The following is a 15,492-nucleotide window of genomic DNA, read 5'->3' on the forward strand; positions in this document are numbered from 1 at the left end:
ACCTAGTTTGGCAAACTTTGGTTCAGGCAGCACATGTGGTTCAAGACACCACATGGTCTGGCCTTTTATCTCTGCAGTTCCCTTTATCAGCCAAAGTGTCGGCATGCCATGTGCTCAGTCACCAGGTGACTGCAGCCATCTTGCTATTGTCTTCCCTACACACACACACACACACACACACACACACACACACACACACACTCACACATTCACACTTGTATATAGGTACACTCAGCTAGATTAGTATTGTGTGTTGCTTTTACCCTTTTGTTAAATAAATGCTTTTGGATATACCTGTTGTCTGTTTTGATGTTGCACAAGAATGAGTTTTGCCAACCTCTGCTCTGTAAAGAACTCCAAATCCTTCAACCTTTACTAGCTATTGATATGGTGATTTTGTTTATAGTTATTAAATTAATTATTAATCAAAGTCCCAAATTCATAGATTAGTACACTTTGAGACTGAATTGGCTATCTTTTTCCCTGAGTCCAGGGTGGTGCCCCGTTATTATTAATTCCTATTAATAATTTTATTGATTTTAATAATTAACAATTATCTTTGATAATCATTAATTATTGCTGATAGCCAAACTTGTAGCCACGGCCCAACACATCACATCCTGTACAACTCTTTTTAAAACAGAAGAGGCATTTCATGTTTTATTCTTGAAATGTATCACAGTGCAAACGCTGCTATTACACATTCAAGATATAATGTGACCATTTATGATTTAAAGTACTGAAGAATTATGACAGAAATAGTGTCAGATTGAGGCAATTATACAAACAACTTCAATAAACTATTTTGTAATTTATCTCTATTATCATTGTAATAATTAACTGTTAATGTTGTCACTGTTGTGATGTTGTACAGTCACACTGTGCCACTCTGTACAAACCAGACAACAATATGATTTCCTGTAGAAGCTTCTTTCCATTTGTGAAAATATTGTTGGTATGCTTCACTGTGATTGGCACTGATGTTACTGAGCTATGAGACCAGGGATGTGAGTGGATGAGAATGTATTTATTAATCAGTACACCCCCCAATCTATATCCCAACATAAACCAAACTAGCAGCTGTGCTTGGAGACAGTCCGTGTGTCCAAGATCTACCACTTAGTGCAAGTTGTGCTTTCATGAATAAAATAGAGCCCTATGTCTCCAAAATCAAAAAAGATATAATGATCATTTTCTGCAAAGGTTGAAGAATTTGCAAACAAGGTCTCAGATGTTCCCAGTTCACCCTCACTACAGGTTTGGGTTTCAATTCAGCAGTTAACTGACCACCACCTGATGTGTCAGTGAACAAACTTTTCTCCCCCTCCTACCTGAAAGTCCAAGACATGGAGCAGAAGAAGCTGACCACTGATCTAACCTCATCTTCATGAAGTTGATAAAACTGTGTTTTCTATGGACAACCCATGACCAAGGATGGATGTTCGATACGAGAACCCCACCCAGGTTTATATATGGTATGCCATTCTTCCCAATCACCTCCTCCACATTTATCTTTCATGACCACATGCAAGTTAACTGGTCCAAATAAGGTGTTCAAATATCTTGGTGGTCACAAGTCTGGGTAAAAGAAATTCTGATGTCATGCTGAGATAGATTGTCAGATCAGGTCAGCTGCTGCTGTGATGAAGACCATGGTACCCAAGAAAGAAAAGGAATCTCAATGTGCCAGTGCTGAATCACTGCTATCCTACATTGTCTTCTGTGCATAGCTATGGAGTTGTACTGTTCGAGGCACAACTGACTGTAAGCAGACTCAGAAAATGTTCAATGGGCTGATCTCTCAAAAAGTTGAAATATTAAAAAAGTTGTTCTGATACAACCCCCTCTGTGATACATATTTTAATAATTATTTATTTTATTTTTGAGAAATAGATTTTCTGCTGATTTTTTTTCTTACCCAGATCTTTTTGGTTAAAAATCACATACCGTGTATTAGTGTGCAGCAGCAAAATTCATACATAAAATGTGTGGACAGGTAATTTTATTTTTTACCTAAGTAATTCATACCTTTCTTTTTACTCTCTGCCCTTCTTTTCTTCACCTCACAGGCAATAAATGGAATCTGGTTTCTGTCCACGATCAGTCCTCACTTGGAAAAAAAGAGACATGAGAGATGACAGAAAAAAGTGTGGGCGAGTGGCTATGCTTTGGGTGAGTCATGGATGAGTTATGCAGTAGAAAGTTCCTGGCATTGCTCCCAAAAAATCACATTATTTGGACGTGAGAGGTAGAGACAAATAAACAGAGAGGGCAGCCAGACATCATGAGGGCTATAGAGGGTCCTGTCATTAGTGATAAAAGTGATGGCAATTACCACAGTGGGTGTGTGTGTGTGTGTTTGTGTGTGTGAGAGGGTAGAGGGGAATGTGTGGAAGTAGTGTACCTGCTGATGTGTGTGTGCGTGTGTGTGTGTGTGTGTATTGGTTAGCAGGTCAGGGTGGTGCCCTTGGCCTTGTAAGGCAGGTTGATCTGGGGTTATATATTTGATCCCTGCCTGCCAGGTCTATGAACTGCGCCCTCTTCACCTGGCCTCTGTAAGTCTGAACAGCTGGTTGTATTTTGTATTCATCAATGTTGTTTTTCATACTGTCCCATCTCATTAACAGATACTTGTCAGATTTACTGTGACATTTGTACTAACCAGGTTGAACAGGTTACCTTAAATACTGGTAAGCTGAACAAGAAACATGTTATTTTGGACATTTTACTTTAACCTTAATATCTTGAAGTGTTCTCTTTCCACCGCAGGTGGATCACTGATACTCTGAAGTCTCATCTCATCAGTCATCTGAGTTGAATCTACTGGTAATTCTCCTTTCCTAATGGCTTCTATAGCTCATCAATACATATAAGCTCATATGAATCCTTATAGAAGGGTTTTAGACAAAGATTGATTTGTAAATAGTCAAATGCAAAAGCAGAGGAATGAGTGAAAAAAATAGAAAAAATAGAATTTCATTGTAAAGTCAAATTACAGATTATATTATATTATGGTAAAGTATCAGATACAGATAGAGCGATGCCTTAATTATCTCTACTAACTATATGTACATTAGTGCAGCCATGGGGGATGCAGAGATGGCTGTGTTTGGGTTAGCTGCCCCGTACCTGAGGAAATCGGACAAAGAGCGTATGGAGGCCTCCACACGTCCCTTCGATATAAAGAAGGAATGCTATGTTCCCGATCCGGTGGAAGAGTTTGTGAAAGGAACCATATCCAGCCGAGATGGAGACAAAGTCACTGTGGAAACGCAGCATGGGAAGGTCAGTGATTACTATTTACCATAAAATACAGCCAATATAATAATCTGGGGATAACCAGAAGTACAAGGCAGGCTGTGGAGAGTTTGTAAATTGATAGAAATAAAAGCAATTTTTTAAACAATGAAAATGTAATTATTTGATGCTAAATAAATGTACTATCTGCCTTAACTTACCAAGCATGCCGGATGGACTTTTCCACTTTGTTCTTCAGTGCGCTTGAAACCATCTGTCCCAGAAAAGTGATTGAATCCATTTAGTAATTTGCTTAACTGTGTCACTCTAGTCACCGGGGTCAATTAAAGAAGCACAGGACACAAATTAGATCTTAGTGTGAGCTTGAGTCTACGTGTGAGTCCTTGTCAGGGAGCAAGTGTTAATCTTACTGTAAATCTATGTGTGATTTAAAGTGTTTATCCTTAAGTGAGTGTGGGAGTCTGCGTACAGCTGCAATTACAGTGTCTCCAGTCTATGTAGTGAGCAGCTGAGTGATGAAACGAGGCATTGCTGCCATCTGTCAATAACAATGTGTGGCATGCTTTGTAATGTTGCACAAGCAATGTTGTTGATAACAGGGTAGCACATTCAGGTATCAAAAACCACAACAGAAACTGTCCGATTGTTTGGCTTATATATACAATGTATACATGTGACCATCACAAACAGAAATGTGCATTCATTTCCCTTAGACTGTGGTTGTCAAAGAATCCCTGATTCTGCAACAGAATCCTCCAAAGTTTGACAAGATCGAGGACATGGCCATGTTGACCTTCCTCCATGAACCAGCTGTGCTATTTAACCTCAAAGAGCGTTATGCTGCATGGATGATCTATGTGAGTAGCCTTCATACCAATTAACAAGATTTGTCAATAAATTCTACTGTGCACCACTTATATCATGGTTCTTAAATGTCTGGGGACACAGACCCAAACTGTGTTGACTAAGTCTTGTGCTGAAACCTCAGCTAGATGGGATAAACCAGTACTTTTACACCTATAGGAAATATGTTCATGTTTAATACCAATTTTAAATACTATACATATTGTTCAATTGGAATTCATTTTTCTTTAAGAACGTAAACAAAATCACGGACTGATGGTTACATGTACAGGAACCTCTATGAGGAATTAGAGAAACAGTACCAGTCAAAAGTTTACATACACTCAAGCATATACATTCAAGTGAATGGGAAGGTGTGTCCAAATTTACAGTACTGACTGGTATTGTAAGTGTGTCAAAAACCTGAAATCAATAAAACAAAACATATGTAAAAGAATGATTTTTCTGTGTTTCTCAGACCTACTCTGGGCTGTTCTGTGTGACTGTCAACCCCTACAAGTGGCTGCCAGTCTACAACCAAGAGGTGGTTCTTGCCTACAGAGGAAAGAAGAGAAGTGAAGCTCCTCCTCATATCTTCTCCATCTCTGACAATGCCTACCAGTACATGTTGGCAGGTACAGACTGATAAGTCAGATGCTGTTTTGGGTAACTTTTCTCAGCTATATGTAATTATGCTAAATCTTGGCCTGAGCAAAACTGTACTCTCTTCAAACTTGTTTTGCAGACCGTGAAAATCAGTCAATTCTGATCACGTATGTATAATACTTTATATTTAAAAAGCATCCTTGCTTGATGCTCTGAAATAAATTGTCTACGTTATACTGTTTTAAGTATTGACCATTGACTTTGCGATTACAGTGGAGAATCTGGTGCAGGAAAGACTGTCAACACGAAGAGAGTCATCCAGTATTTTGCAAGTATTGCAGCTGGAGGCTTTAAGAGAGACCCTGCTGCCAAAGACAAGGTAAATAATGTGTTCAGTCAAATGTGTGAGTTGTTGGAGTGTTTCTGGGGACTACAGATAACATAGGTATACAAAAAAACCAAAAAACAAAACGTGTCACTACCAACTGTTACTCCCTTTTTAACTGAAATGGAATACATTTGCCTTACAAAAAATCTTCTCTGTGCACTGATGACAAATTAAAATTAAAAATCACTAATTCACCAACAATGGCATAAACTCCTTTTCTGATTCACCAGCTACTGTGTTGCATCCTTTATAGATTAAGAAGACAGAAAAAAATCCCTTGATGCCACCAGAGGCTGCTGAAGCCTCTTTATGTACCTTTAAAGATAAATTACAGATTGAGCATGCACAATGTTCTTCTGTGACAGGGCACCCTGGAGGATCAGATCATTCAGGCTAACCCTGCGCTGGAAGCCTTTGGTAATGCCAAGACCATCAGGAATGACAACTCCTCCAGATTTGTGAGTATCTAATCTTTGAGTGAATAAATTGTGGATATTATATATTCAGTTCACATGAAAACACAATCAGTAGCAGTGTCAGATATCAATGTATGTTCAAACTTTATCCTTCAGGGTAAATTTATCCGAATTCATTTTGATACGAGGGGAAAGTTAGCCTCTGCTGATATCGAAACATGTAAGAGCAAACACCCCCATCATACTTAAACTAATAATGTAAATATCATTTATGTTTTGTCAGGTAGCAGTAGAATGGATTTTACTCATGGCAGTATCATCTCTCTTGTATTTTCAACTTGTCAGACCTTTTGGAGAAGTCTCGTGTGACCTTCCAGCTCAGGGCTGAGAGGGATTACCACATTTTCTACCAGATTCTTTCCAACAAGAAGCCTGAAATCCTGGGTCAGTAAAGGGCTGTTGTTTCATTTTGTGTACTCAGTGCTGGTTGGGGTCTGAATAGGAAAAAGTTTGTTGTTTTTGTTGTAGTCTGTTGTTCATCTGTCTGTCCTTGTCTCATCCTCTTCCTCTGTCAACCAGAGATGCTGCTGATCACAAATAATCCCTACGACTATGCCTTCATCTCTCAGGGGGAAACCACAGTGGCCTCCATTGATGATGCAGATGAACTGATGGCAACAGATGTAAGGCTCTTTCTTCTTTCTTCTTCTTCTTTCTTCTTTTCAGGATTCTTCATTAAACTTTGATCTAGTAGTAACTAGCTATAACTAAGTCAGTCTGTTAAGGAAAATAATAATAAAGATTCTCAGTATTGTATTATTTTGATGAAAATTATGCTTCTCTATTCATGAGCCAGTGTTAACTAGTGCTCCTCCACAGAATGCCTTTGATGTGCTGGGCTTTATCCAAGAGGAAAAGAACTCTGTGTACAAGCTGACTGGTGCCATCATGCACTATGGCAACATGAAGTTCAAGCAGAAGCAGCGAGAGGAGCAGGCAGAGGCTGATGGCACTGAAGGTGAGAGAGGTTCAGTGTGCCAGGTTAGCTCAGAACCAACCAAGAGAATTTCTGTCCTAAGTAGGCATTTTAATTTTACAGCCTTTTTTTTGCCTTCCTTCCTCAGATGCTGACAAAGCCGCTTATCTGATGGGCCTGAACTCTGCTGACCTCATTAAAGGTCTCTGTCACCCAAGAGTCAAAGTAGGAAATGAGTGGGTCACCAAGGGACAAAATGTCGCCCAGGTAAGAAATAAGGGAAATCAACTTAAAGGGAAATGTTTTATGTCTAATAAAGGACTACATTATGTTGTCTATATAGTTACTTCTGTAGAGGCTAAGTAGTTGCATTAAAAATGCTCAAAAAAGTGAGCTTTATTCTTTTGTATGCATGGGATTAAATATATTTTCTATTCTGCAGGTGAACTATGCCATTGGAGCTCTATCCAAGGCTGTTTATGAAAAGATGTTCCTGTGGATGGTGATGAGAATCAACCAGTCACTGGAGACCAGGCAGCCTCGCCAGTATTTCATTGGTGTGCTGGACATTGCTGGATTTGAGATCTTTGATGTGGGTGATTTTTATTAGAACACAATAAATCCTCCCCTTTCAACATAAAATAGATGGGAAAAAAACTTACTAAAATTTCTCTTTGCAGTTCAACACCTTTGAGCAGCTGTGCATCAACTTCACCAATGAAAAACTGCAACAGTTTTTCAACCACCACATGTTTGTACTGGAGCAAGAAGAGTACAAGAAAGAGGGCATTGAATGGACTTTCATAGATTTTGGTATGGACTTGCAGGCCTGTATTGACCTGATTGAAAAGGTGAGAGACTCTGATGTAATGTTCAATCACAAATAAAATGATTTACATTTTTTTTCTAACAACTCATATTTTGGTCTCCTCAGCCCATGGGTATCATGTCCATCCTTGAAGAGGAGTGTATGTTCCCCAAAGCCAGTGATTTTACCTTTAAAGCTAAACTCTATGACAACCACCTGGGAAAATCCGCAAACTTCCAGAAGCCTAGAATTGTCAAAGGGAAACCAGAGGCTCATTTTGCCCTGGGTCACTACGCTGGAATTGTTGATTATAATATCATCAACTGGCTGGTGAAAAACAAGGACCCTCTGAATGAGACTGTTGTTGCACTGTACCAGAAATCTAATCTTAAACTGCTTGCAACCCTTTTTGCAAATTACGCTGGAGCTGACTCAGGTACTCTTGAGTAAATATGAAGTTTGCACATTACAATTGTTATGTTGTCTAGTTACTAAGATGATATGATTTTTCCTGAACAGTTATGGCCGAAGCCACTGAAGGCAAAAAAGAGAAGAAGAGGAAGGGATCATCTTTTCAAACTGTGTCCGCTCTTCATAGGGTACTGTATGATTGTTTTTATCCTTGGATATGGTGTTTTGTACATAAATACAGCAACAAACACTTACTATAAATGATTACTTATTCATATTAAAGGAGAACCTAAACAAGCTGATGACCAACTTGAGGTCTACTCACCCTCACTTTGTACGCTGCATCATCCCCAATGAGACCAAGACTCCTGGGGCCATGGAGAACCCTCTGGTGATGCACCAGCTGCGCTGTAACGGTGTGCTGGAAGGCATCAGGATTTGCAGAAAGGGCTTCCCCAACAGAATCCTCTATGGAGATTTCAAACAGAGGTATTACCTTATAAATACAGACGGGTGACAAATTAAAGGGAAAAAATGTTACAGGCCTGAATGCTTGAATGGTTTCATCATAGGATAAAGGTGATGACTCAGAACAACCTTGTACTGATTTGCAGTGACCCTTCCCTCTAAGAAGTTAAGTGGACCCAAACCATGCCAGTAAAATTCCTCCCTACAGCATAACAGAGCCACCAGATCCCCTCACTGTAGGGGTCAAACATTGAGACCTTTACCATTTTTTCCTTTAATTTGTCACCCGGCTGTATATATATTATATACAGTTATAACTAACTATCACATTTATTGACAGTTATAACTATTATCACATAATAAAAAACCCAAATTAACATTTGATTACTGCCATTACAGGTATCGTATTTTGAATCCTGCTGCTATCCCTGAGGGTCAGTTCATTGACAGCAGGAAGGGAGCCGAGAAACTCCTTGGGTCTCTGGATATTGATCACAATCAATACAAGTTTGGTCATACCAAGGTATCGCTTGGAGTTTTTCTGATATTGAAAAAAATTAAACATCATTCCATTGGATGATGTGGAAGATAAATACCCATTGCTATTGTTGTCAGGTGTTCTTCAAAGCTGGATTGCTGGGTCTACTTGAGGAGATGAGAGATGAGCGTCTCTCTAAAATTATCACTAATATTCAGGCCAGATCCCGTGGTATCCTATCTCGTATTATGTATCAGCAGATGGTGGAACGAAGGTATCTTTTGTGTCCTGATGGTACTGTTCATTAAACAGTCAAAGATTGTTGATTTGTAATTTGTTTATTTAACTAATGCCTTCTGTTTACTTTAAAAAAATCTCTAGAGATGCATTATTAGTGATCCAGTGGAATGTCCGTTCATTCATGGGGGTCAAGAATTGGCCCTGGATGAAGCTGTTCTTCAAGATCAAACCTCTGCTGAGATCTGCTGAAGCAGAAAAGGAGATGGCCAACATGAAGGAAGAATTCCTTAAATTGAAAGAAGCTTACGCAAAGTCTGAAGCTCGTAGGAAGGAACTAGAGGAGAAAATGGTCTCCCTTCTCCAAGAGAAGAATGACCTGCAGCTCCAAGTTCAAACGGTGAGAATGGCACTATAGCAACATCTTCCTTTGAACATGTCATTAAGGTATGTGCTAATGAGATTAATGTTTGGCAGGAACAAGATAATCTCTGTGATGCAGAGGAAAGATGTGAGGGGCTGATCAAAAACAAAATCCAACTGGAGGCAAAACTCAAAGAGATCACAGAAAGACTGGAGGATGAAGAGGAGATGAATGCTGAACTCACTGCTAAGAAGAGGAAGCTGGAGGACGAATGCTCTGAGTTAAAGAAGGACATCGATGACTTAGAGTTAACTCTGGCTAAAGTAGAGAAAGAGAAGCATGCCACTGAGAACAAGGTATGACAACTGATTTAACCTTTTATTTGACCACAGATCAGCAACTTGATGAGACATCCAATAATGCATCTTTTCATGGTTCTTAGGTAAAAAATCTGACTGAAGAAATGGCTGCTTTGGAGGAAATAATTGCCAAGTTGACCAAGGAAAAGAAAGCCTTACAGGAGGCTCATCAGCAAACGCTGGATGACCTGCAGAGTGAAGAAGACAAAGTCAACACTCTGACCAAGGCCAAGGCTAAGCTGGAGCAGCAAGTGGATGATGTAAAAATCCATATCAAAATCATACTACTTAGATGATATTGTGAGTATTAATTATTAAACAATTCACAAATGTTGTGATCCTATGTATTTGCATTAAGCTTGAAGGATCTCTTGAGCAAGAGAAGAAGGTTCGAATGGACCTTGAGAGAGCAAAGAGAAAGCTGGAGGGAGACTTAAAGTTGACCCAGGAGAGCATAATGGATCTAGAAAATGACAAGCAACAGATGGAGGAGCGTCTGAAAAAGTACAAATTCATTATGACATTGTTTGACCAGTAACAGGTATTTGATCTTGTTGCATATGGAGTTCCAATTAGCTTACACTGAAACCTTACACTGCTACAGGAAGGACTTTGAGGTCAGCCAGCTGAACAGCAAAATTGAAGATGATCAATCCATAATAGCTCAACTTCAGAAGAAGCTGAAAGAGCTGCAGGTAAAAATGTGCACTATTGGGTCTAATAATTAAATGTTAAGATTTTTCTGAAGTGCACTGCATTTAAACACGTTTTGACACTAGGCTCGTGTAGAGGAGCTGGAGGAAGAGCTTGAGGCAGAGCGAGCTGCCAGAGCCAAGGTGGAAAAGCAGAGAGCAGACTTGGCAAGAGAGCTGGAGGAGATCAGTGAGAGGCTGGAGGAGGCTGGTGGAGCAACAGTAGCCCAGATTGAGATGAACAAGAAGAGGGAGGCTGAGTTCCAGAAACTCCGCAGAGACCTTGAAGAGGCCACTCTGCAGCATGAAGCCACCACTGCTACACTGAGGAAGAAACAAGCTGACAGTGTTGCTGACCTGGGGGAGCAGATCGACAACCTGCAGAGAGTCAAGCAGAAACTGGAGAAGGAGAAGAGTGAGCTCAGACTGGAACTGGATGATGTGGTTTCCAGTATGGAACAGACTGTGAAGTCTAAGGTATGTGTGCTTAAAGATGCTTAATGCAAATTCCCACACAAGTGAAACCAACTGACCACTAGCTAGTTGTTTGAATGATGTTTTGAATCCTAGAGGTGATGTAACATCAGTAAACTGTGTAAATGAACACCTCCAACTTAACCCTGTATGGCATGGTGATGCCCTCAGGCAACAAACCACCCTTTTGGACCTCACACCGCCTCTATACATTTTTTAAATGAAAAAATATATATGATATCACAAGACATGTCTGTGTCCATTGAAATGAGGGGCTGACGTGGGTTTGACTTTTTGTCTGGTAGTGGAACAGTCCTTTCAGGAAACAAAGTCACATGTGACACATGTATATTTGATTGTTTAAAGACATATTTTTTAAAATTTATTTACTATACTTCATTTGTTGCCTCAGGGCAACATTGTGCAGTTAGACCACTCCTGTTAGGGCAATCTCATGCATGGAGATACGCTGGGATGCATAGTTATTACCATAGTCAATTACTTTACTATCTACTAAGTGGATCCCAGAATCAGGTTTGAGTGACAGTAAGGAGGTCAGGGGTCAGTCAGTAGAGTAATGTGTGTGTGTGTGTGTGTGTGTGCACCCGCGCATGTGCACATGTGTGTTTGTTGATAATGAGACCGATTCTATGGATGAAGATGTTGATGATGTACCAAAGGATGACGCTCCATTACCCCAGTCCACAATGGGGGGACGACAACAAATTTTATGATGGATACATTATCAGGGACCCCCAAGCTCCACCCCCAAAATTTCCCCCCTGAAATAAAATGCCATAGAGGGTTAAATGTATTGTGGGGATGGAAAGCTAGTGAAGATAAATGCCTGGAAAGGGGGATATTTCTAGACCACTTGCTTTAAATGTTTCCCCATAGTATCTGAACAGTGATAAAAATCCATTTGAACTATGGTATATTTATTTTGAAGACGAATTTGGAGAAGACCTGCAGAACTCTGGAGGACCAAATGAACGAATACAGGACTAAGTGGGAAGAATCTCAAAGATCCCTTAATGACTTCACCACCCAGAAAGCTAAGCTTCAAGCTGAGAATGGTCAGTATTATGCTCTTAAACTTGTTTAATGTAGAATAATGCTAATCTAAAACCGAACTTTTGCCTTTCCAGATGAGCTTTTAAGACAGATGGAGGAGAAAGAATCTCTTGTTTCACAGCTGACTAGAGGAAAGAATTCCTACAATCAACAACTTGAAGATCTCAAAAGACAGCTAGAGGAGGAAACAAAGGTATGGAAATAGCTAAATGCATTTATTTTTCTTAATGTCTCAAAAAAAGAAACATCTATATTGTCTTTATTCATCCAGGCCAAGAATGCATTAGCACATGCAGTGCAGTCTGCTCGCCATGACTGTGACCTGCTCAGGGAGCAGTATGAGGAGGAGCAGGAGGCCAAGGCAGAACTGCAGCGCAGCATGTCCAAGGCCAACTCTGAGGTGGCTCAGTGGAGAACTAAGTATGAAACTGATGCCATCCAGAGGACTGAGGAACTGGAGGAGGCCAAGTAAGGGAAGAATCTTAACTGGTATTTAGCAATACTAATACACATGCAGAGAATAATACTAAAACCTTAACTTATTGATGATCTAGAAAGAAGCTGGCTCAGCGCCTGCAGGATGCTGAGGAGGCAGTTGAAGCAGTGAATGCTAAATGTTCCTCTCTGGAGAAGACCAAACACAGACTGCAGAATGAGATTGAAGATCTCATGGTGGATGTGGAGAGGTCTAATGCTGCTGCTGCTGCTCTGGACAAGAAGCAAAGAAACTTTGACAAGGTATATCGTTACTCATTATAATCAAGATTATTTCTACATTTCTACACTCTAAGAACCAAGACCTCAATGGAATATTCACATATGGTATAGTTGTACAGATTTATAAGTTTTGAGGTTTCATTGGGAATGTTATAAATTACATCAACAATAGCTACCTACAGTACTTATAAGATAATGGCTATCCAACCTAGTAACATACAGTATAAGTTTGATTAATGTTACTTATGTTCATATGAAAACAAAAATAGATTGAAACTGCAGTCTGAAGTGTCGTTGCATTGTTTTTTGGAATAATTAATTCCACAAACTGTGGAGAGCTTGATTTGGTGATTACTACCGACAGAAGATGACAATTTAAAACAAGATCTTACGACTTGCATCTTAATATCTAGGTCCTGTCTGAGTGGAAGCAGAAGTATGAGGAGTCTCAAACAGAGCTGGAGAGCTCTCAGAAGGAGGCCAGATCTCTGAGCACTGAGCTCTTCAAACTGAAGAACTCATATGAAGAGTCTCTCGATCAACTGGAAACCTTGAAGAGAGAGAACAAGAACTTACAGGGTAATATATCAGTGAATATGTCTTGGCAGGCAATACATAGTACATATAGCATATGACTGAGGTGCCAAACAACCAACTAAATGCAAACTACTTCCACAAACAGAGGAGATTTCTGACCTCACTGAGCAACTTGGTGAGGGAGGAAAAACTGTTCATGAGTTGGAGAAGGCTCGTAAGCAGCTGGAGCAGGAAAAGAGTGAGATCCAGTCTGCTCTTGAGGAAGCGGAGGTACAGGCCCTCTTTGATAATAACATATTTTAGAGTAACAGTGTCTGCTGCTTTGTAAAACTGTACCCTCCTGTCCATCAGGCCTCCCTGGAGCATGAAGAGGGTAAGATTCTAAGAGCCCAGATGGAGTTCAATCAAGTTAAAGCTGATATTGAACGCAAACTTACTGAGAAAGATGAGGAGATGGAGCAGTCCAAGAGGAACCTGCAGAGGACTATAGACACCCTGCAGAGCTCTCTTGAAGCTGAGTGTCGCAGCAGAAATGAGGCGCTACGTCTGAAGAAGAAAATGGAGGGAGACCTCAATGAGATGGAGATCCAGCTAAGCCAGGCCAACAGGCAGGCAGCTGAGGCCCAGAAACAACTTAAATCTGTTCATGCACACCTGAAGGTAAATTAGAAAGACAAAGGCTCAGTTTCTTAAGATATTTCAAATTCGAATTGATTATAAACATGAATGTCATTGATGTCATCCCATTAAGGACTGCCAAATTCAGCTGGATGACTCTGCTCGGGTCACTGATGATCTTAAAGAGAACATCGCAATTGTTGAGAGACGCAACAATCTGCTTCAGTCTGAACTGGAGGAATTGAGGGCTGCTCTCGAACAAACTGAGAGAAGCCGCAAACTTGCTGAGCAAGAGCTGCTGGATGTTAGTGAGAGGGTGCAGCTACTGCACTCACAGGTGAGCCCACATCATTTATTGCAACACAACCATAGACTGACTGGTTTTCTTTGATATTATAAAGAACTCAAAAGATTTACTATTTCTGAAGTGCAGTAACACACCCTTCTCGCATTCTCAAATATCACATCTTAAAAATATGTAGAACACTAGCCTGTTAAACCAGAAGAAGAAGCTGGAGGGTGATACAAGCCAGCTTCAGACAGAAGTGGAAGATGCGGTGCAGGAGTGCAGAAATGCTGAAGAGAAGGCCAAGAAGGCTATTACTGATGCTGCCATGATGGCAGAGGAACTGAAGAAAGAGCAGGACACCAGCGCTCACCTGGAGCGTATGAAGAAGAACATGGAGCAAACCATCAAAGACCTGCAGCACCGTCTGGATGAAGCTGAACAGATTGCCATGAAGGGAGGCAAGAAGCAAGTGCAGAAGCTTGAGTCCAGGGTGAGTATTTCTGTCACATGTCTAATCTTTGTCATGTTTTGGACAGCAAAGATGTTAAATAAAAGTTAAATTTACAAAATCTTGACTTTTACCAGGTGAGGGAGCTGGAAAATGAAGTGGAAATAGAGCAGAAGAGAAGCAGTGAATCTGTGAAGGGCATCCGGAAATATGAGCGCCGCATCAAGGAACTTACCTATCAGGTTTGTAGCTTGTTGCTAACATTATTGATCTTTAATCTCCATATGAGGTTAAAGTTCTTTTTAAGGACACATAAGTGTGGAACGTTGTCTCTTTTGTCACAGACCGAGGAGGACCGCAAAAACATTGCTCGACTCCAGGATCTGGTAGACAAGCTGCAATTGAAAGTTAAATCCTACAAGAGATCTGCTGAGGAGGCTGTAAGTGTGGAAATCTTTGAATTGAAGTCTTCATGTGGTTTCTTTCCCCATTCAGTGAGTAATTATATTTCTTTAATTTACCTTTAACAGGAGGAACAGGCCAATTCTCATCTGGGCAAGTTCCGCAAGCTGCAGCATGAGCTGGATGAGGCTGAGGAGAGAGCCGACATTGCTGAGTCCCAGGTCAACAAGCTGCGTGCCAAGAGCCGCGATACTGGCCCCAAGGTATGAAGCATGCATTCTGCAGCAGGCGCACAGCATCCGACCCTGACACATGCTGTCCTCTGTTGGCTGAATTTAACACGTATGCTGTTCTGCTATTCAATTATTAGCACAAATACGTGTTATGTCAATTTCAATGTTTGATATACTAAAGCAATACTAATCTGAAGAACTAACAGCTGTTTCTCTTTTTCTTTCTCTCCAACTTTCCCGGCTGCAACAGAAAGGGTTTGATGAGGAGTGAAGCTTTGGAGCCTTCAGAAAACCTTCTGACTGCTGTGTGAAGTAGTTCCCCTCATTTATCACTATTGACTTCTGGTAGTGCTTAATAAAATCTCAGCAAGCTTTTGGCCATCTTTGAATTCTTCC

General features: G+C 40.4%; 1 protein-coding gene across 1 annotated transcript; it reads left to right on the forward strand.

Annotated features, from left to right (window-relative positions):
* The first annotated feature begins 2,455 nt into the window (after window positions 1–2,455).
* LOC137193649 (myosin-7-like) lies at window positions 2,456–15,468 on the forward strand. Its single transcript, XM_067604929.1, has 39 exons — window positions 2,456–2,555; window positions 2,770–2,826; window positions 3,078–3,285; window positions 3,972–4,115; window positions 4,580–4,736; window positions 4,847–4,874; window positions 4,981–5,086; window positions 5,461–5,553; window positions 5,668–5,731; window positions 5,857–5,955; window positions 6,091–6,194; window positions 6,391–6,529; window positions 6,636–6,754; window positions 6,930–7,079; window positions 7,168–7,338; window positions 7,422–7,731; window positions 7,815–7,894; window positions 7,990–8,195; window positions 8,574–8,697; window positions 8,790–8,926; window positions 9,034–9,289; window positions 9,367–9,609; window positions 9,696–9,872; window positions 9,971–10,116; window positions 10,217–10,307; window positions 10,392–10,781; window positions 11,728–11,854; window positions 11,927–12,045; window positions 12,124–12,320; window positions 12,407–12,590; window positions 12,983–13,148; window positions 13,252–13,376; window positions 13,458–13,766; window positions 13,858–14,061; window positions 14,207–14,503; window positions 14,599–14,703; window positions 14,806–14,901; window positions 14,992–15,126; window positions 15,347–15,468. The coding sequence occupies exons 3-39, from the start codon at window positions 3,085–3,087 to the stop codon at window positions 15,365–15,367; spliced, it is 5,820 nt and encodes a 1,939-aa protein (XP_067461030.1). The 5' UTR covers window positions 2,456–2,555; window positions 2,770–2,826; window positions 3,078–3,084; the 3' UTR covers window positions 15,368–15,468.
* Window positions 15,469–15,492: the final 24 nt, after the last annotated feature.

This window comes from Thunnus thynnus, chromosome 12 (assembly GCF_963924715.1).
Source record: "Thunnus thynnus chromosome 12, fThuThy2.1, whole genome shotgun sequence".
Classification (NCBI taxonomy): Eukaryota; Metazoa; Chordata; class Actinopteri; order Scombriformes; family Scombridae; genus Thunnus; species Thunnus thynnus.

Bases quoted from the DNA above. Each gene is read 5' to 3' on its own strand.
- LOC137193649 (XM_067604929.1), top strand. From the start codon at position 3,085: ATGGGGGATGCAGAGATGGCTGTGTTTGGGTTAGCTGCCCCGTACCTG. The intron at 12,591-12,982 runs GTATATCGTTAC...CTTAATATCTAG, and splicing joins AGCAAAGAAACTTTGACAAG to GTCCTGTCTGAGTGGAAGCA. The intron at 13,377-13,457 runs GTACAGGCCCTC...CCTGTCCATCAG, and splicing joins CTGCTCTTGAGGAAGCGGAG to GCCTCCCTGGAGCATGAAGA.